This window comes from Lacerta agilis, chromosome 8 (genome assembly GCF_009819535.1).
Source record: "Lacerta agilis isolate rLacAgi1 chromosome 8, rLacAgi1.pri, whole genome shotgun sequence".
Classification (NCBI taxonomy): domain Eukaryota; kingdom Metazoa; phylum Chordata; class Lepidosauria; order Squamata; family Lacertidae; genus Lacerta; species Lacerta agilis.
In genome coordinates, this window is record NC_046319.1 from 14153010 (window position 1) to 14175613 (window position 22604).

Below are 22604 nucleotides of genomic sequence, written 5' to 3' on the forward strand. Positions count from 1 at the left end.
GGACGGCTGGTGTTTTAATACTCTGCAGGAGGACTTGCTCAGCGCAAAGTGAGATCTCAGGTTGTGCAAAAGAAGTTCATGAATTTGCATATCGGCTCCCTTTACATGAATTATTCAGAAGAGGAGTTGTGGGTATGTGTGTACCAGCGCAGTGTGTGTGTATTCGCGTGCGCACACACACACACACACTATCTTTTATATATTTATATCTATATATGGAGAGAGGCACCGTGGAGCCATTTACCAGGAGCCAAAACCTATAAATTTCCAAAGGGCTATTTAAACAAAGACTTCCACTGTGGGTGTTAGGGCATTTGTGAGAGGCAGATCATTTATAAGACCCCCCCTCCTTTTCCTCTAGAGGAGAGGGGAAAGTGAAGCACACAGCAGTGAAGAGACCAGGAGGACCTTTCAGCTCTTAAACCCACCAGTCCTAAGCTCACAGGTCCCAATTGTTAACCGACAGAACTCACACCCACAAGATGTGGGAATAGGTTCCAACACAGACAGCTTAAAAAATTCCAGACAAAACAGAATTAGACAAATCCCATAGGGTAGATTAGGTCGATCAAGGGCCATGAGCCATGATGTCTAAATGGATCCTCTGCACACGGCGGCAGTGTTGCACATTAGGGACATACCTGAATGGCCTGTCATATCCTACTTTTAAGTTTGCGGGCCAATGGTGAAATAAGGCCAACTGTTGTCAGAAGCAGCAGGTTATCAGACAGGCCTTGGTCTACAGATCTTTCTTTAAAAAAACAACAACAACACTCTCATTAACAGCCAGTGGAACTCCCTGCCACCAGACAGAAGAATTTTCCTGAAGACAGAAGCAGCTGCAACAGCTGCCTGATATCCTGAATGCCAAGATAGGCAAAGGGCGAGGAGGAGGAGATGAAGGCAGCACTACTGAGGCATCATCCAAGCAGTGCCTCATAGTCCACGTACCATGCTATCTGGCCAGAGCTGGGGCTGAGTCCGGAGATGGGCCATTTCTTGGGTTCGTGCCCCACCCTGCTGACTATCGTCACAATGTCATGCTTGCCCTTCCCCATCACCAGCACCGACACCCGCTTGGCCTTGTTGATGAGCGGTAAGGTGAGGGTCATGCGCTGGTGCGGTTTGACGGGGCTCTCGGTGAACACCACGTCCTGGCTCCCCTCGAGGCCCACAGGTGAGTGCGGGAAGAGCGAGGCCGTGTGCCCGTCAGCACCCACCCCCAGCAGCACCAGGTCAAAGCTGGAGTTGGTCACCAGGGCGGCGATCTCATTGGCGTACAGCTCGGGGCCCTTGTCCTCTTCCACACAGAGCCTCCGGTTAAGGTGCACCGGCATGGGGTGGATGTTGAAGTAGGGGACTCGGATGTGGCGGAGCAGCTGGTCATGCAGGGTGCCGAAATTGGACTCCAGGTCAGTGAGAGGGACGCAGCGCTCATCCACCAGCCACAGGTGGGTCTGCCTCCATGGGAAGCTGTAGTGACGCGTAGCCAACTGCCGGAACAAAGCCAGGGGGCTTGACCCTCCTGAGAGCGCCATGTGGAACTCCCCAGACCTCCGGACGGCACTTGCCGCCGCCGCTTCCATGTCTGACGCCAGCCGGTCGATCAGGTCCTCTGACCAAGCAGTAATCAGCTGGCTTTGCCGAAACCTGGACTGGATGGTCTTGTACTTGTCCGGGGTTTGTTCGTCCCTTGCGTCCATCAGTTCAATGGTCTCTTTCACCACAAAGGACACTTCCCTGCCCACCATCTCAAAATCCAGGAGCTGCTCATTCTCCCGCCCCCCGGGGTACAAACGCGGGACCTGGCTAGACAACCCGTCCAGCAGTGGCGTCCAAAACGCCCAGGATGCCAGCAAGTTCTCCACAGTGATGAAGGACTCTTTCTTGCCAGAGTAGATCCTGGAGATCAGGACTGAGTAGGCGTCCCTCTCCGCTACGGGGACGTAGACGTAGTAATCAGAGAGGGGCTGTCCGAAGATGCGCAGCTGGGGGCGGTCACGGACTTCCTTCCAGCCGCTGTCCGGCATGGTGGGCTTGAAGAGGTTGCGGCTGACCAGGACGGCGGGTGAGTTCAGCTCTCCATGCCCGATGTGGAAGATGATCTGCCTGGGCTTGCACTGGCTGCTCTCGGGGTCCCACATCGTTTCATTCTGGGTGCAGTAGGCCCGGTTCTTGAAGAGGAAGCGTACATAGCTGATCCGTTCATCCAGGACTTTCCCAGAGGTGAGGATGAAAGGGACCCCTTCCCAGCGGAGGCTGTCTAGGTGAACCAGCACACCTGAAACAAAAGATGCAGAAGTGGTGTTATTATTGTTACGTTGCAACTGTCTTGGCCGGGGGTCTGCAACCTGCGGCTCTGGAGCCGCATGCGGCTCTTTTACACCTTTGCCGCGGCTCCGGGGCGGATACGCCTGTCCACTTCTCCAGCTTGCCAGCGGCAGCGGCCGCCCTCCAGCTGGCCGGCAGCCCGCCCTCCGGAGGCTGAGGGTGCTGCTGCTGTGCTGCTCTGCTCATGCGCTGTGCCTCGTTTCTGCCAGCGCAGGCGCAGCAGCAGACAGCAGCAGTTTCCCTCCAGAGGTGTGGCTGCTGCTGCTGGTGTGGAGCTGCTGCTGGCTGCTGCATCGAGGCGACGACGAGGTAGGCAGCTGTGGGCTGGGCCAGGGGCGGCGGGTGGTGGGCGAGGGGGGAAGCCAAAACCAAACCTGAGTAACTTATGCAGAGGCAGAATTTACTAGGTGGGGGAGAAGCCCCTGTCGTGACTTCCAGGTGTTTGGAAGCACGGACAGCCCACCAAAAAGAAAACTTATGAAAATGCTTCCTTCGCGAGGGCAAGGAGTAATAGGGGTGGAGATGGGCCGAAAGTCCAAAGGAAATGATTTCTTGAAGGGGGAGGATGTACTACGGGAGGCAGAATAAAGGGCTGGTTCTCACAGAGACATGGGTAGGAGAATGACGCCCCAAAAGGTTGCAGTTTTTCCTCTGTCCTGAGTGTGTGTTAGGGGAGCCTTGACAATGCACTTGTTGGCGTGGAAGAGAGGAGTCCTAACTTGGATCTGTGTTCATGTGCAAAATCTATCGCCATTGTCCATGCGACGGTCACCTCCAGACGGTCACCTCCAGACTTGATTATTGTAACTCGCTCTACGCGGGGCTGCCCCTAAAACTGACCCAGAAACTCCAGCGGGTGCAGAATGCCGCGGCGAGGCTCCTTACCGGGTCTTTGCCGCGGGACCACATTCATCCAGTGCTTTACCAGCTGCACTGGCTCCCGGTGGAGTACAGGATCAGGTTTAAGGTGCTGGTTTTGACCTTTAAAGCCCTATGCGGTTTAGGACCCTCGTATTTAAGGGACCGCCTCTCCTGGTATGTCCCATGTAGGACCTTAAGGTCCTCAAATAATAATCTTTTGGAGGTCCCGAGCAACAAAGACGTTAGGTTGGCCTCAACTAGGGCCAGGGCCTTCTCAATATTGGCCCCGACTTGGTGGAACAGCCTATCACAAGAGACCAGGGCCCTGCGGGATTTGGCATCTTTCCGCAGGGCCTGCAAGACGGAGCTGTTCCACCTGGCCTTTGGGTTGGTTTCTGTTTAATATTTATGCTTCATCTTTTATTGGTGGGATATTTTGAAATTGAGACCTGCAGTTTTAATTGAATTTTTAAATTTGTATTTTAATCTGTTATTTTAAATTGATCGTTTTTATGTTTCTTGCTGTGATTTTAATTGATGTTAGCCGCCCTGAGCCCGGTTTTCTGGCTGGGAAGGGCGGGGTATAAATAAAATTATTATTATTATTATTATTATTATTGTTGTTGTTGTTGTTGTTGTTGTTGTTGTTGTTGTCATTAAGGGGGCAGGGAACTCCTCTAAAAAGGTTTGAACACTATGAACTACTACAGCCACCTGTATGCAAGTCAGCACAAACATCACAGGCATCTCTGGTGCAATTCTGTGCTTTATTTAGCAAGAGAGGAGGTTGGAAGAGGTGAGCATAGCCTCTGGTCTGGAATATTAAGGGTAAAAGACACTAAGATTATTGTAAAAGCCAGCAGTCTTCAATTAGACATGGGACAAACATTTAACACAAGTGTGCAGTTGAGGACTCATTTTTTTAAAAAACAACAACAAATCAAATATTTGTATGCTGTTGCAACCCACCTTGGATCAGGCTGTGACCTGGTAGTGGTCCCCAGGTTGGATAAAAATGAATGATTTTTTTAAAAAAAATTAAAAAATGGATTTTTTAAAAAATTTAAATCAGATTTTTTTATTTAAATCAGATTTTTTTAAATTTAAATCGGATTTTTTAAAATAAAATGCAGTGTTATATTTGTTTTAAATGTCGCAGTGGTTTTGCGGCTCCCAGTTTCTTTTTTTTCCTTCAGAAACGGGTCCAAGTGGCTCTTTTTGTCTTAAAGGTTGCAGACCCCTGGTCTTGGCTGTGGGTCCTGGAAGACCTGCTCCCTGACTCAGTGGGCTTTTCCCAACCGGCCTGACTGACTCCAGCTACAAAAGCTGAAGCTGCTGAACAGACCCTTGGACTGGCATATAGTTTAGGGCTTTTGTTAGGGGGTGGGGTTGTTGCTGTTAAAAGATACAAAAAATTAATATCAATTAATTTTAGATACAAAAATTACTGGGGAAATAGAGAAGGGCTCTTGCACCCTTAACAGGGAATTCCACCAAGTGCCGCTTAACAGGCAAGCAGCTATTAAAGGTGCCAGAGCCCCATCCTCTTTTGCACCCGAGGAAGGTGTTTTCCAACTTTTGCACTTGGCCACACTTACCCCCACTGGACATACCTGCAAAGGTTGGAGTCCTGCTGAAGTAGTCCTGCCCCTTCTGAAGCTCCTCCCTCACATGGCTGTTGTATGCCACGTACTGGCCAATGACGGCACTGGTTATCTCTGGGCTCTGCAGCGACGTGAAAGCCTGCAGCTTGCTCCGGATGACGTCTTCGGAGCTGCTGATATTTGCTGGGAGCTCCATGGCGAGGAACATTAAGATCTCGGTGAGGTGGTTCTGGTGGATGTCACGGATGACCCCGTATTTTTCGTAGAAGCCAGTGCGATCTGAGCACCGGGGGTGGGAACAACAACGACAACACATAAATGATGCCCAATTAGCGAGAGAAGCTTGGCAACCCAATGGTTTATTTATGGGAAGGGCTGTAGCTCAGTGGTAGAACTTCTGCTTTGCATGCAGAAGGTCCCAGGTTCAATCCCTGATATCTCCAGGTAGTTCAACCCCCTGCAATGCAGGAATCTCAACTCAATGGGCCCTCCTTGGAAGCAATGGTGCCTCGGATTATACTACTCCGTGTAGACCAGGCTTCCTCAACCTCGGCCCTCCAGATGTTTTTGGCCTACAACTCCCATGATCCCTAGCTAGCAGGAACAGTGGTCAGGGATGATGGGAATTGTAGTCTCAAAACATCTGGCGGGCCGAGGTTGAGGAAGCCTGGTGTAGACAATACTGAGCTAGATGGATCTATGACTTCAAAAATCTTTACCCCAGTGGATTTGAACTGATTTTATTATGTGTTGCTGTTTTAAACTGTTTTTGTATTTATACATAATTGCTTTGCTAATTGTTTTTAGATACACAATTGTTGTTAACTCTTTTCATACAAGCGACTGATGTACACATGCTGTTATATTTTAAATTGCATTGAGATGCCACAGTGGAAGCCATTCATAAATGAGATTCATAATAATAACAGCAACAGTTTGTAGACTTACAGAAATTAATGGACCCATTAATCATGCCCATTAATGTCAATGGGCCTACTCAGAGTAGGACTTACATTGGAGACAATCCCATGAGTGATATTCAACTAAGTTTTGGTCAGAGGAGGCCCACTCAACTCAACAAGCATGACTAAGTTAGGCCCACTAATTTTAGTGTGTCTTCTCTGAGTAAAACTTACTTGAATACCTTCCAATATTTCTATGCTGCCCAACAAGAAAAGTTCCCTGAGCAGCTAAGAATAGAGATTTTTTTTAAAAAAAATTAATTACCGGTAAATGCAAAAGCATTTAATCTAGAATTTAGGAGATTGGCTGCCTCTTAACATCGCCACCACGACTATATTATTATTATTATTATTATTATTATTATTATTATCCAGTGACTTTCATGGTTGTGTGGGGATTCGAAGCCTGGTCTCCCAGGTCTTAGTCCAACATTCAACCCACTACACTATGTTCACAAACCCACCCCCCATGAATTTATCCAATCCCTTTTTAGAAAAACTAAGTCATAAATGTGTTACTATAACAGAGGCTGTGGACATGCCATACATTCAAAGCACACGCCCCTCAAAATAATCCTGGGAACTATAGATTGTTAAGGATGTTGGTAATTGTAGCTCACTGAGGGCTTAACTACAGTTCCCAGGATTCTCTTTGGAGAGTGGGGGGGGGGGCGTTCTTGAAATATATGTTGTGTATGCAGCCAAAATTTCCCTACTCCAGCTGAAAACCTAAGAAGTTTTAAGCTTCTGCTGTGCATGTTTGCAAAACACAGGCAAAAGCCCTGTTCACACCTGGGCTGCCACTGAGCTCCTCGGGAGGAAGAGCCAAGCAGAAATGAAATGGAACAAGAATAAATTGAAATCAAATTAAAATGTCAGACTGCCTGGAAGGAGCAAGAGGTCTTGCTCAGCCTCATACTGCAGTGCCCTTGAGAGGTTACAGGAAAGAGTTAGCTGCAGGCCTTCCTTTCAACAGCCCTGGCTGGCTCATATCTTAGGCTGCACACACGCACCATCCCTTTAAAGCATCCCTTTAGAACACTCCTCCTCCAAAGAATTCTGGGAACTGTAGTTTACCCATTACAGAGCTACAGTTCCCAGCATTTTAAAACTACGGCTCAGTGTGTGTTTGTGCTTCAAATGTAGGAAGTAGGAGCTATTCAACTTTACACAGAGTAGACCCATTGATGTTAACAGACATAGCTGTTTATTTCAATGAGTCTACTCTGATTAAAACTGAGTGGGCGACCAGCCATGGTGTGTACACAACAACACCTGGAGATCAATGACTGGGGGTGTGATGCATATGTTGGTGGGGGGAAGAAGTGGGGGGAAAGAAAGGCAATTTATCTCTAGGAGAACCCCCTCCCTCATTTCCCCTTGGTGCTCAGATGCAGGCAATCTCTCTGCAGATGACAGTGCGACTCTCTCCTCTTAAAAACTTTGGAACCGAGAACACCCCATCTCCTTCCAACCCGAGGCACATTCATTAATGTAATCAATGCTGCACACACATTTTGGCATAGGACCTGGGCAATGCAGGCAGCACTTGAGCATTTGGAGTGGGGGTGGGGTGGGGTGGGCGCTGGTGGCAGTGGGCTCTCAGCAAATGAAAGATCACCCGTTTGGAAGTCTTGCAAGGGGGAGAGAAATAAGGAGACAGCCTGATGGCATTGGGTTAAAGCCAATGCTAGACCTACTCAAGAGTAGACCCATTGAAATCAACTGCCACAGCTCACTCAGGTCTGTTCATTCTGAGTAGGTCTCAGCCGGCGACTATCCCCTTTTTTTTCTCAACCAGGATGGAGGGAGCAAACGGGAGTTTGCCAAACCACAACAACTTTAAAAAGAAAAGAAAAATCACTCAAGGATTTTTTTTAATAAGGCAATGGCTAATTGGCACGGCACCCCCACTGCAGGGAGCGAAGGGTGGCCAAGCGGCTGTCCCCAGGATGGAGGCAGGCGGCAGGTGCAACCGGCGCTGCGGAAGTAATGCAGCAGCCACTGCAGCGAAATCAAGCACAGCTGTGTCCTTGAGTTCATGGGGACATGAGGCCTGGCTTGTCCTGACGGAGCTGAGAACTGGGGTCGCAGGGAACAGGACCACAGCCAGCTTCCGGGGGGGGGGGAGCCCTGTAGCCTTCCCTACTCCTCAATAATACTAGAATGAAAGGTGGGGAGGGGGCTTCATTCAATGAGGATTGATTTGCAGCTCAGTGAAAACCACATTATACTGACTAAAGTGACTTGGGCATTGGGCATGAACACAATTGTTGTTGTTGTTGTTGTTGTTGTTGTTGTTGTTGTTGTTGTTGTTGTTATTTATCAGCACCACCAATGTATTAATTTCCCCCTAAACCCCCACCGTCTCAAGGTAATTCACACGTGAGAGCCAGTTTTCCATAGTGGTTAGAGCGCTGCACTAGGACCTGGGACACGAGGGTTCAAATCCTGCAATGAAACTCACTGGGTGACCTTGGGCCCCTCACAGTCTCTCAGACTAGCCTACCTCATAGGGTTGCTGTGGGGATGAAACCACTGTCATGAGGTGATGTACATATCAGGTAATTAAAAATAGTTAAAAACTGCAAATACATCAGATACCTTTCAATAGGAAGACAAGAAGCTGCCTTGGGCCATTGGTCATCTAGCTCAGTATTGTCTGCACTGACTGGCAGCAGCTGTCCAAGGTTTCAGGTGGGGGTGTTTCCAGACCAACCTGGATATCCCGCTGGGGATGGAACCAGGGACCTTCTGCATGCAAAGCAGATGCCCTGTCACAGAGCTGTTGTCCTTCCCCTAAATAGAAAGTTAAGATTCCAGACCTCATGGCTATTGAAGGGGCTGATTCAAAGAAGGCCATAGGAAGCTGCCTTTAAACTAAATCAGACCATGATTTGTGGATGGTCCAGTATAAATCACCATTAATGTGCTATTATCGTGTCCAAAAATGGTTCTGGAAGGGCCCTAATTTTACAGTCTCAACAAAGAGACTTGGCTTTCTGATATAATGCCAGCCAGCATGGCCAGTGGTTACAGATGATGGGAGTTGTAGCCCAGCAGCATCTGGAAGACAACAAGATCGCCAGCCCTGCCTCAGAAGACACATTCCAGATCTGAAAAGGGTCCTCTTTCCCATGGCCATATCTGCATCAGATATTTAAAGCGCCAAAGCATCCTGGCAACTGTAGGGTGTTTTTTTTTTAAGGGTGCTGGGAACTGTAGCTCTGTGAGGGGTCTCCTAACAACTCCAAGAATCTTGAACAAATTGCAGTTCACAGGATTCTTTGGGAGAAGACACTAAAAGTGGTATAAAAGTGCACCCACACAACACATTTAAAGTACATGGCTTCTGCCAAAGGATTCTGGGAACTTTAGTTTGTTGAAGGTGTTGGGAATGGTAGCTTTGTCATGGGCAAACTATAGTTCCCAGGATTCAGAGAGGAGCCTATTTTATTCAAATGTGTGAATGTAACCTCTGGCTCTCGAGCTACCCCTCCAGCGGACTTCAAATCAAGACTCACGTACTCTTCACATCCACTGTCTCCTTCAGGACAATTTCCACCCTTTCAACGTGATGCCGGTTCCAGATCGGATCCAAATGGTGTCGGTTCTGGTCTCGGAACGGTAAGATGTGAGCCACAGCCTTTGGGGAGGAAATAATTGAGATGAAAGTGTGGGACGGGCAGGGGAAGACAGAAGAGACTTTTTAAAAAAATCAAAAGCAGAGGGATAAATGTTTAATTGTTTCTGGGGACTTGGCACAAAATATAAATAAATTACTGCGACAACTACGGAGACGACAGGAAATTCCACACCGAGAGCCAGTGTGGTTTAGTAGTTAAAAGTGTCAGACTAGGACCTGGAAGACCAGGGTTCAAATCCTCACACTTGGCCATGAAGCTCACTGGGTGTGACCTTGGGCCAGTCATTCCCTCTCAGCCTACCTCACAGGGTTGCTGTAAGGACTAAATGAGGAGCAAGGGGAGAACCATGTATGTCACCTTGAGCTCCTTGGAGGAAAAGGTGAGATATAAATGGCAAAGAATAAAATGAACAGATAATAATTTCAAATAATAGTTTAAACTATGCGCTGCATGAAGAAAGTCCTTTCTTTTGTCTTGAATATCCCAAAATTCACCTTCACTGGATGGCCCTGAATTCTAGGATGAGGAGAGAGATGAGGAGAAAAACCTCTCTCTTTATTTTCTCTGCACCAGGCATCGTTTTATGCATCTTACATACTGTGACCTTAACAATTTTTCTAAGCTAAAAGTACCCAAACATATTTCCTCATACACGTGTGTGTGTGTGTGTGTGTGTGTGTGTGTGTGTGTTGCCCCTTAATATCCGATTCAGCATGGGGGAGTGGGGTCCTGATATTTAGTCAACCAACAAAAAAAAGCAAGTTAACATTTTTATGCACTGTTGCCCTCCCATAGCCAAACATTGATTGAACTGAAATATTTGATTTTTTTGGGGGGGGGGGGGAGAGGTACTGACCCCCCCCCCCAAAGCACCCAAAATTAATTCAAAGCTGTATTTAGATTTTATTTTTATTTTGGTGGGAGGAATGCTGGCAGAGATTTTAAGTCATGACCCTTCCAATAGTATACAGTGGTACCTCGGGTTACAGACGCTTCAGGTTACAGACTCCGCTAACCCAGAAATAGTACCTCGGGTTAAGAACTTTGCTTCAGGATGAGAACAGAAATCGGGCAGCGGCGGCGCAGTGGCAGCAGGCGGCCCTATTAGCTAAAGTGGTGCTTCAGGTTAAGAACGATTTCAGGTTAAGAACGGACCTCCGGAACGAATTAAGTACGTAACCAGAGGTACCACTGTATAACTTTACCTAACATATAATTTGGATTTTGAGGGAGAGAGGAAATCAAGGTGCTGGAAGAGGAGGGGAGAGAGAAAATCGGCAAACGGACAAAACTTTGAAGGTTTCATCTGAAAAAGCCTTTACCTGCAATAAATAAATAAATAAAAAAAAATGTACACACACCACACACTTTTGAATTCCCTGTGGGCTCAAAAGTGGCTGAATCAGACAGATGCTGTGAAGATCTAACCCTCTGCCTCCCCAGGGGGGTTGGAGTCGCTGAGGTAAATATTCAAAGGCCAATATTCACATTACCAATGCAATATGGCTCGGGTTGGAGGGTTTCTTTTTAAGCAGGGGGAGAGCTCTTTCCTGCAAACCAAAAGCACAGCACACGGCCTCAGGGACTTTCAAAATGGACACCTCAAGGCCCTTATCAGACATCCAGGGTACATTTCTTCCTCAAGTGATGCAGACCTTGGCTCCATAGATGCTATTGGAAACAGTCCTGGGTTCCCTCAGGGAATCCTAGGAATTGTAGTATTTAAGGTGCTGAGAAGAGCCCCCCCCCACCATTCCCCTCACAGAACTAAAATTCCCAGAGTTTGCTAGGAAGAGGGACTGATTGTTAAACCATTCTGGGAAGTGTAGCTACGTGAGGTGGGAAAAGAGGGCTCCTCTCAGCACCCTTAAGAAGCCACAGTTCCCAGGATTCTTTGTGGGGAAGCCATGACAGTTTAAAGTGGCATAATAGTGCTTTAAATGTATGGTGTGGACAAGGCTTCAAAAAAAGGAAGTAAACTCTCGTTGAGACTATACCAGTTCAGACTGCAGCTGGAGGGCTACATGAAAAAATGCTCCCACAGAGTGATGTAGGCGGGTGGGGAGCAGCCTCCCCCCACATAGAAAGCTAGCATGTCAGGAGCTTGGCTCTCCTTGACATGTTACAATATCTGTGTGAAGAAAATACTGTATTTCGCCACGTTCTGGTCACCACTGCGTAATAGTTGCACACCCCCTTTTTTGGAAAGGAAAAATCGGCACAAAAAGATGCGACCGCTATTTGGCAAAATACGGTGTGTTTGCCTGGAGAGTCCCCACCTGCAGTCCAATCCAGACACAGACGGACCACTTCTGTGAGGATTATTCATTCAGACATACATTCAATTTATGGGAATGCCTGCGGCCTGAAACCCCAGGGAGCCGCTGCCAGGCGGGCCTATGGTTTGGCTGGCTGACTAGGAGAACAAAACAAAAGGCCTGTGTGGTATTATCTATTTGTGTGGAACATGGTTGACACATGAAAGGTTAAGATACACCTTAAGGATCTTTGTATGAAACTTGGGCTGCATAAACAAAAGACATTTAAATTGCATCCCATCCCCTCAAAGAATTATGGGAACTGTAGTTTATCTCTCACAGAACTACAAATCCCAGAACCCTTAACAGACAGTCCCCAAGATTCTTTGTTGGGGGGGGTGCTTTTTAGATATATGGTATGAACGCAGCCTCAGAGTAAGGCAGCTCCCTATGTCCTTGCAGGAAAAAATATATAAATAAAATTTATAATTGGGAATAAAATTCGAAAAATGCTGATACCATGTTTCAAATTTTGGGGTTTAACTGCATTAATACTAGCCTGCGTGACGATAACAAATACCTGATTACCACTCTCCAGAATCTGCTTCCTGATCCAAGGAATAAAAAACCCTCAGCCTTCACTGGCGCCACAGTGACATATTCCCGCCCCCCCCACCGCCCATTTTGTTACTGCCTTGGAGCTAAAGACTTTGCCCCCTTGTAAAGCTGCCTGATCAAAAAACAAACAAGCAAACGTAAAAGAGAATTGTGCGTGCTCCACATTCCTTATCAAATTAAAAGCCTCGTTTGGAAAATCTGGCGCTTGGCTGACTCTCCGTTAGCGAGAGTGTGGAGGGCGGTCAGCGGGGGTTGATGACTCAGCGAAATTGAGGTTTCCGACCTTGGTTGGGAAATCAGGTGGATACAGCTTTGCTGGTGTGGCCAGTTTACAGCGGTGGTGGGAGCTAATAAAATAACGGGCCATTATTACTTGGGTGGGGGAACGCCTTCGTCCATAGCAACAAACTTTTTCAGGCGACCTCCCCCTTGGGGAGCTCAAATACAAACTAATCTCCAGTGCCCCCTACCCTACTCTATAAAAAACAATATGCAGCATAGCAGTTTGCGCAACCCTCTAAGGAAGATAACAATGCAATAAAATTCAAAACAGCAACGATTAATTATGCATTTGCTCATAACCCAGGTAAACCTATTTCCTTTAATTTATTCAACAAAACGAATGGCACCAGCTTTTCAAAGTCTGAGAGTCATTTACACCTCCAGTGCCTCACTGTTTCCCCTTTGCCTCTTAGCGCCCCCCAGATAATTCCACCACACACACTGGGAGCACTGGTCTACAGCTTTATTTCATCACTAGCACATAAGAAGAGCCCTGCTGGGTGAGGCCAGTGTCCTATCCAAAGAGCATCCAGTTCTCACAGTGGCCAGCCAGGTGCCCCTAGGTGAAGCCATCAAGCAGGACCTGAGCACCAGAGCATTTTCCCCACCTGAGATTCCCAGCAACTGGTGTTCAGAAGCATTGCCACCCCTGGCAGTGGAGGGAGAACATGGCTAAGGATAGCCCCATCTTTCAGGAATTTGTTTCATCCAAGTTGGTGGCCATCACTACATCTTACAACATTGAGCCCTGTGGGATCAGGCCAATGACCCATCCAGCTCAGCATCCTATTCCAACCAGATGTCCCCCCAAAAGCCCGCAAGCAGGAGCTGAGTGTGACAGCACTGGTCATTTCCAACAGCTGGTATTCAGAGGCACAACAAGTCCGGCATCCTGTTCTCTCAGTGAGCAAACAGTTGCCTATGGGAAGCCCTATCCAGAAGTAGACACACTCCCCATTTGTATTCCTAGCAACTGGCGTTCAGGGGCAGCCTGCATCCGACAGTGGAGGTCAGGGTTAGTAGCCACGGATGCATGGAACTGAAGCCCACCTTAGCCCAGGGGATGGGGAATTTGTGGCTCTCCAGGTGTTGGACTCCAACTCCCATCAGCCCTGACCAGCAAGGCCAAAGGTCAGGGATGAGGGGAGTACAATGGCATATGGAGGGCACCACATTGACTACCCCTGCTTTATTGTTTTATTTACAAATCGAATACTTTTGAGGAATTTGACCACTTTGTGCTATTGCACATGTTGATTCAGTCTTGCTTTTTCCAGGGGGGATGTTGCCAGCCTCTGCTCACCTGCCCCAACCACCCTAGGCATGTTTTCCAGAAGACGGCGTTAAGAAAGTCTGTTTTAGAACATCTATTTTGCAAGTAGAAGGTCTAAGGTTCAACCCTTGGCATCTCCAGGTAAGGCTGAGAATGTCCCCATCTGAAATCCTGGAAAGCTGCTCCCAGTCAGAGTGGCCAATACCGAGCTAGATAGTATAATTTGGGATAGGGCAGCTTCCTATGTTCCTATGCCTTACAGGAAGAGCTGTAGCTCAGTGGTAGGGCATCTGCCTTGCACACAGAAGGTCCCAGGTTCTATTTCAAGTGCTTCCAGGTAGGGCTGGGAGACAACCCTGTCCAAAACTCTGCTGTCAGTCTGTGTAGGCAATACTGATCTAGATGGACCAATGGCTTGACTCAGGAAGCAGTTTCCCATGTTTACCTAGTTATATCCCCTCCACCTTTCACAAGGAGACTCACCTGTTTGCCAAGGTAGTGGTCCACCCTGTATATCTCCTCTTCCCGGAAGTAAGTCCTTAGCTCATCAGCCAACTCCTGGGCTGACCTGAGATCATGGCCAAAAGGCTTCTCCAGCACCACCCGTAGCCACAGCCCTGGCGGCGGCCTGCAACTGCTGTTGATGTGGCGAGCAATCTCCGTGTAGGCAAATGGTGGCACGGAGAAGTAAAATATCCTGCCCGCTTCTTCCATGCCTTCCTGACTGAGCATGGTCGTAATCTGCCGGTTTAGGGTGGCGTAGTCCTCTGCTGTCTTGAGCTGGTGATAATCTGTCAGCCTGATGAACTGGTCCTTCAACACAGCACACCTGTTTGGGGGTACGTCTGAGGGACAGGTCAGCCTCTTCAGCCGTTCAAAGACCAGCTTCTGCCCTCGCTCAGGCTCTGTCTGAGCGGCTCCATGGAATGTGAAGGTATATCCGTGGCTCACCTCATCCAGGTACAGCTGGAAGAGTCCTTGCCACAAGTACTTATTGGCAAGGTCTCCTGTGGCACCCAGGAGGACCACCGAGATGTGGCCTAGGGACTCTCTGGTCTCAGAAGGGAGGACTCCCCAGAGGAAGATGAGGGTGAAGATGGCTCTGAAAAGCATCTTGGGAAACACAGAGAGCTGGAAGGAAAGTTTTAAAAGCTATGATCATTTCCTTTCATTTACATAACAGAAATTTGCATGCCACTTGATCATAAAAAACCTCTAAGTGGTTTACATAAAATAAAAGTTATCAGTAAAAGTCAGAAGTTAAAACAAGTTTGCCTATTATCACCCCCAAAATATATACATACATACATACATACATACATACATACATACATACAATCAGTTAAAAAATAACGGTCCTTGTCCATTCATAGAATCAGAAGGGACCCTGAGGATCTTCTAGTCCAACCCCCTGCAATGCAGGGATACACAGCTGTACCTTTTGCAATGCAATCTTGGCATTATCAGCATCATGCTCTAACTAACTGGGCTATCAATATAAAATTAAACTTTAAGGATTGTAGTAGCCAACTCAGTCCTATTCAGAGTAGACTCACTGACATTAATGGACATGTGTGATTGTTTCCTTGCATTGATATTGCACGGGGGCATACATGGTTCTCCCCCTCCTCATTTAACCCCCCAAACAACCCTGCAAGGTAGTTTAGGTTGAGAAGCAGAGAATTTTTTTTCAATGTGTTTACTCTGGGTAGGATTAGCTTTGCAAACACCCCTAATAATATTATCATCCTCTTGATATGTTGGGTTTTTTTAATGCACATTCTCCATTCAGCTCTCAATAACCCATCAACATGTATTATGGCTTTGTAAGCCGCAATTTTAAGATTTTAAAAACAAATACATCTGTAAATAAAACTAGTTATTACAAAAATACCCTTATGACCCCAATTCAACCTCAGGACCCCCCCCCCCTAATCAGGGCACACTGAAATATCCTACAACTTAGGGAAGTGGGGTGAGCTCCTTTATCCTTTTTGGTAGCAGTATACAGTATAACAACCCAGGTAAGGTATGGGACGTGGGCTTGCTAATCGGAAGGCTGGCGGTTCAAATCCATGCAATGAGTTGAGCTCCTATTGCTCTGTTCCAGCTTCTGCCAACCTAGCAGTTTGAAAGCACACCAGTGCAAGTAGATAAATAGGTACTGCTGTGACAGGAAGGTAAATGCTGTTTCTGTGTGCTCTGGTTTTCATCATGGTGTTCCATTGCGCCAGAAGTAGTTTAGTCATGCTGGCCACATGACCCAGAAAGCAGTCTGTGGACAAACACTGGCTCCCTTGGCCTGAAAGCAAGATGAGCGCTATACCCCATAGTCACCTTTGACTGGGCTTAACCATCCAGGGGTCCTTTACCTTTTACCTATAGCAATCCAGGGCCTGCCAGATGTTATGCACTACAATTCCCATCAGCCCAATAGCAGAAGCTGATGGGAGTTGTAGTCCAAAACTTCTGGAGGGCACCAGTTTGGTGAATGCTGGTTTAGGACCAGAAGACCTACAACTAGCTGTGCTCATCCTCCCTTACCTTCTAAACAAATGCCAATCCAATTTATTGCCCTTTGTTGATCCTGCCATGCAGACTTACCTAAGCAGTGGAGTAAGTCACCTGCAGAGGAACCAGCTTCTTTTTAGTTCTGCTGCCTTTTTGTCTTCTAAACTTGTGAGAAAGAATGTGCAAAACCAGTCTGGCTGCCGTGTTCAGCTGTAGGGTAAAGAAAAGGCTACAGAGATAAGCAACTCCCAACTTTTCCTGGTAAAACTAGACCCCTCCTATTCCCAGCAGGCGGCGGGGGGGGGGGGAATAGTAATGAATACATTCCTCTCTCCTTACACCACCCTGGTTTTATGTTCACCGTGGCTAACATTTGTCCCTCTCTGGGTGCATGGGATTGATTGATTGATTGATTGATTGATTGATTGATTAATTACACTGCAATTCATTTGTACAAAAACAATACCCCCACAGTTTAAAATACCATAGATTGTTTAAGTTACAGGTAGGTAGCCGTGTTGGTCTGCCATAGTCAAAACAAAATATTATTTATATTTTGTATAGATTGTTTAATTAGCCAAAGATGTAGGAGAAGAGGAATGTTTTTGCCAGGCGCCTAAAGATATGTAATGAAAGTGTCAGGGGAGACTCCCTGGGGGAGCATTCCACTGCAGAAAAGGCCCGTTCTAGTGTTGCTGGACCTCTAGTGGAGGAGGCACATTAAGATGGGTTTCAGGTGATGCTTGCAGGGTCTGAGCTGGTTTTGTGGTCCTGAGCTGGTTAAGGTACACAAGGGTTTTAAAGAGGCACACAAAAGTGCTTTAAAGAACACACACACACACACACGGGTGCGCAAGCATTTTTCTTTTGCTGATGAGAGCACAAAACCAGAGGTAGATCTGTTCATCTCCTTGGAGCAGATTCAGCAGCTTGAAACGCTTCTAACACATTCCTCCTCCCACCAGAAAACTCCCCAGTTACACAACACCCATCCAATTGCACAAAATTCACCTAGCTGTTCCAACAATATTTCTTTATCTGTGCCCAGTTGTCATGCAAATAAACCCAGACTATTTGAGGGGAGGGGAAGCTGATAATTTGCTTAACCACTTCCACGTCAGATTGATCAAACAAGGAAGTGTGTGAGTAGCACTGGACTACTGATTTTCAACCATCATGTGAGCAAAAGCAACTGGAGCAGCCTTGTGGGTGTATTGCTTGGAATATTATTCCTTGGAATAAAATCCCAGGGATAGGGAATCTTAGGACCTAATGTGGCTTTCCAAACCTCTCTGTATCACCTTTGAGGTTCTCCCCAGGCCATGCACCACCCCCCTAGTCCCAGGCCACACTCTTAACTAGCCCTGCACATTCTAGCTTTTGCCTGTTCTTGAACTATGACTCTTGCTGGCCTGGATGGAGAGGGGTGTTTTTTGTGTTTGCATGGCTGGGATGTACCATTCTGCACAAAGGTGGTGCCCATGCGAGGCCTTGAGCCCAGCAAGGCTTTCCCTGGCACTCAAGTAAGACCTCAACCTACTGAAACACATATAGGATGCCTGGAGTGGAGTCTCCTCCATGTTCACAGCAGTTTATCGTCACTGCCCAAGAAGAGTCTGATTGCTGGATAGGACAAAGGCCCGTCTAGTCCACCATCCTGTTCTCTCAGCGGTCAACCAGATGCCCCAAGTGCAAATCCTGAAAGCAGGACCTCAGTGTCGCAGCAACTCTCCCAACTTGTGATTCCCAGAATCTGGTACTTGGAGGCATGACAGTGGAAGTAGGAGAAAGTCACCATAGTAGTCACTGATAGTCTTAACCCCCATGAATTGGTCCGATTGTTTTTTCAAGCCAGCCGAGAAAAATATGATGACTAAGAGCGTAAGAAGAGCCCTCCTGGATCAGACTAGAGGCTCATCTTGTCCAGTATCCTGCTCTCCCAGTGGCCAACCGGAGGCCCCAATGGGAAGCCTGCAAGCCAGGACCTGAGCGCAACAACACTCTCCCCACTTGCAATTCGCAGCAACTGTGGTTTAACAACAAACCCCTCTTCCTACGGAATTCTGGGAACTGTAGCTCTGCACGGGGAAGAGGAGTCTCTAACCCACCTGTCACGGAGACAAGCCTGGATCGGGAGAGGAGTGTGGGAGGAGGAACAGTGAGGGAAAGCGGCAAAACAGACAGGCAGGGGGAGGGGGCTGGATATAGAGAACCAGTCCCATTAATCTCAACAGATACGTCCGATGATGACAGCCCTCTCTTAGAGGTATCGCCAGAAGAAAGGGGGAGTACTGACCTCAGTAGTAAACAGGGGGAGGGGAGCAAGAGAGGGAGGAAGAAATTTACGCGTCACTTCCGAGGCACCCGGAGGTTATTGTGCTGGAAAAGGCGCGAAACGGAAGACAGTAGTTAGGATGTTTGTGCCCAAGGAATGCAGACGTGTTTTATAGCTCTGTAATTAGTAAGGACAATAAAATGCTTTGAAAACTGAGAAACGAGCCGGCTGCTATCTCACAGCAACACCAAAGGCAAGGTTGCCATGACACCACCCTTTGCAAACTACAGTTCCCAGGATTTTTTGGGAGAAGCCAGTTACTGTTTAAAATGGTATGATATGGCTTTGAATGTTCCGGTATGTGTGGCCTTTGATAGTAATCAGAATACAGAATAGGACTAAGGAACATTTTCCAAACCAAGTGTCTCATTCTCTCATGGGGCAGCTTCTGACAGCCATGACTGGGTGGTGGGTGCAAACTTGGGCAGAATGATGGATGTGACTCTCAGTTTCTCCTTCTTGCAAACTATAGTTCATTTCTACACATTTCCTTATGAGTTTGCAATTAAAAAAAAAAGATGAAAAATTGGCAGGGCTTTTTTTTTGTAAATTTCCCCTAAGGTACACAAGTTTATATGCAATTTCCCCTAATTTTATGCATTTTTTTGTATGCTACTTTCACTAATATATTTGTTTATATGTACACTCTCCCCTAGTGGGTACATTTTGGACACATTCATTGGCTGCAGAGGGCTGTTTCAGTTCACTGTAATTGCAAATTAGGTAGGTTCCCATTGAAATGCATCTTGAGTCAAATTTCCCCCCACGTTCCTGATTGCAGTTGTGCAAAAAGTGAGAGGTTTCTACACGCTACACAAAAGGAAAGGCCTCTCCAAACCCTACCTGCAAATGCTGGAGATTGAACCTGGGACCTTCTGCATGCAAAGCAGATGTTCTACTACCCAGCATACCAATTTTCTATTCTTTTTAATCTAGGCCAGAGGTGAGAACCTGTGGCCCTCTTTATGCTGTTGGGACTCCATCTCCCATCAGCCCCAGCCAGCGTGGGCAACAGTCAAGGATTATGGGAGTTGTAGTGGGTGGCGCTGTGGTGGGTTAAACCACAGAACCTAGGGCTTGCCGATCAGAAGGTTGGCAGTTCGAATCCCCGGGGCGGGGTGAGCTCCCGTTGCTCGGTCCCTGCTCCTGCCAACCTAGCAGTTCGAAAGCACATCAGAGTGCAAGTAGATAAATAGGTACCGCTCAGGCGGGAAGGTAAACGGCATCTTGAAAGCACACCAGAGTGCAAGTAGATAAGTAGGTACCGCTCCGGCGGGAAGGTAAACAGCGTCTCTGTGCGCTGCACTGGTTCACCAGAAGTGACTTAGTTATGCTGGCCACATGACCCGGAAGCTGTACGCTGGCTCCCTTGGCCAGTAAAGCGAAATGAGCGCTGTGACCCCAGAGTCATCTGTGACTGGACCTAATGGTCAGGGGTCCCTTTACCTTTAGGCCATTTTTTAAAAAAAGCAAAAGCAAGAGAGGTAAAGCCCCATGTTCCTCAGCCCTGATTCAGGTCACACCAACACCACAGGTTTAAAACAGTGATATGCCACTTTTAACAGTCATGACTCCCCTCCCCTCAACTGCAGTTTGTTAGAGGTGCTGACCTCCCAGAACTGCAATTGCCAGCACCCTTAATGAACTACAGTTCCCAGGACTGTCCGTCACCCTGTAGAATGATCCAGGCAATTCCAGCTCTGTCTTGATTAGATGGCTAGGAGTTTTATTAGAAGCAAACCCAAGCCGAAGCGAGAAAGCGTCCCGATTTGACCACGGTGCAACCTTTTTTTTTCCATGCTCCACTGCAAGATCAGCTGGTCTGGCGCGGCGGAGGCCCAGATCTGACTGGAGGCGGCTGCCTTGCTTGCCTTTGCAAAGAAACAGTTAAAAATAAACTAAAATCTCGTCTCCTGGGTCTTCCTCCAGCAGGTACAGAACAAACCTTTTTCTCCCAATGGCGCAACGCAACACTTTAATTTTTGCAATGGTGCAACCAGGAACCAGTTTAGCGGGCGAAGGGGGTGGAAGAGGAGTGGACTTGATTGACAGATCTGGGAAACACCCCCCCCCCCACTTCCCATTTTGCTCTAGGTCCAATGCTGATCCAGGGCACTCACCTCCCTCCCACTGGCGGCGTGGAGCACCCAAAAGCGAATTTTGGAGCAAACGTGAAGCGCGCTCTTGATCTGGTTTCCTTGGAAGGGCAAGAAGGCTCCTCCTCTTCCGAATGACAAGCAGGGTTTTTTTGTTTTGTTTTTTATAAAGAAGAAAATATTTATGGTTCGCGTTGCACAAGCGCAGAGAGTTGTGATGCGGGAGGGAGAGCTTTAGATGCCTACTCGGAAGTCAGTCCCGTTAAGTTCAGTGGGGTTTACTCCCAGGTAAATAGTCTTAGGCGTGCAGCCAAAACTGTAAACTGGTAACCAAGTGGGGAGGAAGTCTGCTGCCAAGTAACAGACGGCAACACTCCTCAATACTGTGCACGCATTTGCCTAAGAGAAAGTACCGGTAGCAATGAACTCAACGGGGCTTACTTCTGAGTAGACATCCGTTGGGCTGCGTTGGTAAGGCTTTTTTATAAAGCGTGGGGGAAATAACTTTTTTCTTTAAAGGAGCGTTTTTGTTGCAAGGCAGTGTTGACCAATGGTTAGATGCAATTTTTAATCTTGCTGTTTTTAGACCGCACTTGTGATGTTGTGGCCTTCAACACTGCAATCCCATACACACGTGCAGGGCTTTACTTGAGAGTAAGGATTATATCCAATGTTGGTGGGTCCATTGGAATGAATAGACATGGTCCATTCATTCCAATAGGCCCTGCTCTTTCAAAAACATTGAAGCTTCAAAATGCAGAAAACAATATTGCCGTTATTTTTTTTTAAATATGGCTTGCTTCCTCCAAAGTGTCTTGAAGCAATTTCACAACACAATCTGCAAAAACAATGCAAAAGCACACCTGCGAAACAGGGTATCATGAATAATAATAATAATAATAATAATAATTGTGTTTTATAACAACAATTAAAACAGGTATAGTATTTGTTTAAGGTATTTATATACTGCTTAACTATTAACATTTCTAAGCTGTGGGTGCTGAAAATTACAGAAAGTAACATCAGCCCTACAAAACAATTACATATAGAACTAGATCTACTCAGAATAGGCCCCACTGAAGTTAACAAACATGCCTAACTTAGGTCCATTACTTCTTTTATTTAATTTTCTTTTTTGGGGTGGTGGTGGTAGTAAAGGCTTTTCTTTTCTTTTTTTTAAAAATCATACAAACAGAACAGTTTTAACAACAGATGAAAATTAAAAGGCAAAAACCAAAACCAAAAAAACAGGCATGCAGAATAAGGACAGTTGCATGTGGGTTAAAATAACAAAAGTCCAAGTAAAGAACATTAGTGTTAAATGATTATCAAAGGCCTATTATTATTATTTGGAGAAGGAACTGGCAATGCACTCCAGTATTTTGCCAAGAAAACTCCATGAAAATAAAAAGGAGAAGCTTTGAGAAGAAAGTGAGAGTTTCAAAGGCATGCTCTGGTTCATGGGGTCATTGAGAGTCGAACACGACTAAGACGACTAAACAATTATTATTATTATTATTATTATTATTATTATTATCATTTCATTTATTAAATTTGTATACCACTCTTCATCTGAACATCACAGGGCAGTTCTCAACGCCATTCATTTCAATGAGTCTACTCTGAGTAAAATAATGGCTGGCTGCGAGGCAGCATCCACTTTCCATATTGATCTGTGCAGGGCTAAAATGCCTTGCAGCTTTCACAGCTTAATGAGATGGGCTCCTTTCCATCCCAACCTTTCTTCTCTCTCTCTCTCTCTCTCTCTCTCTCTCTCTCCCCCCCCTTTGGAAAAGACAAGGACGTTGCACCTGCAATGTCTACCC

General features: G+C 46.8%; 1 protein-coding gene across 2 annotated transcripts; it reads right to left on the reverse strand.

Annotated features, from left to right (window-relative positions):
* Window positions 1-417: 417 nt before the first annotated feature.
* H6PD (hexose-6-phosphate dehydrogenase/glucose 1-dehydrogenase) lies at window positions 418-20913 on the reverse strand. Of its 2 annotated transcripts, XM_033156249.1 has the most exons (6): window positions 20803-20913; window positions 16441-16557; window positions 14320-14967; window positions 9287-9404; window positions 4806-5075; window positions 418-2281 (listed from the first exon to the last, which is right to left on the reverse strand). In XM_033156249.1, exons 3-6 carry the CDS (start codon window positions 14947-14949, stop codon window positions 921-923), a joined length of 2379 nt encoding a protein of 792 aa, XP_033012140.1. In that variant the 5' UTR covers window positions 14950-14967; window positions 16441-16557; window positions 20803-20913; the 3' UTR covers window positions 418-920. The 2 variants fall into 2 exon arrangements, with proteins under 2 accessions (XP_033012140.1, XP_033012141.1); XM_033156250.1 differs by lacking the exon at window positions 16441-16557 and having other exon boundaries at window positions 20803-20896.
* Between the last annotated feature and the right edge of the window lie 1691 nt (window positions 20914-22604).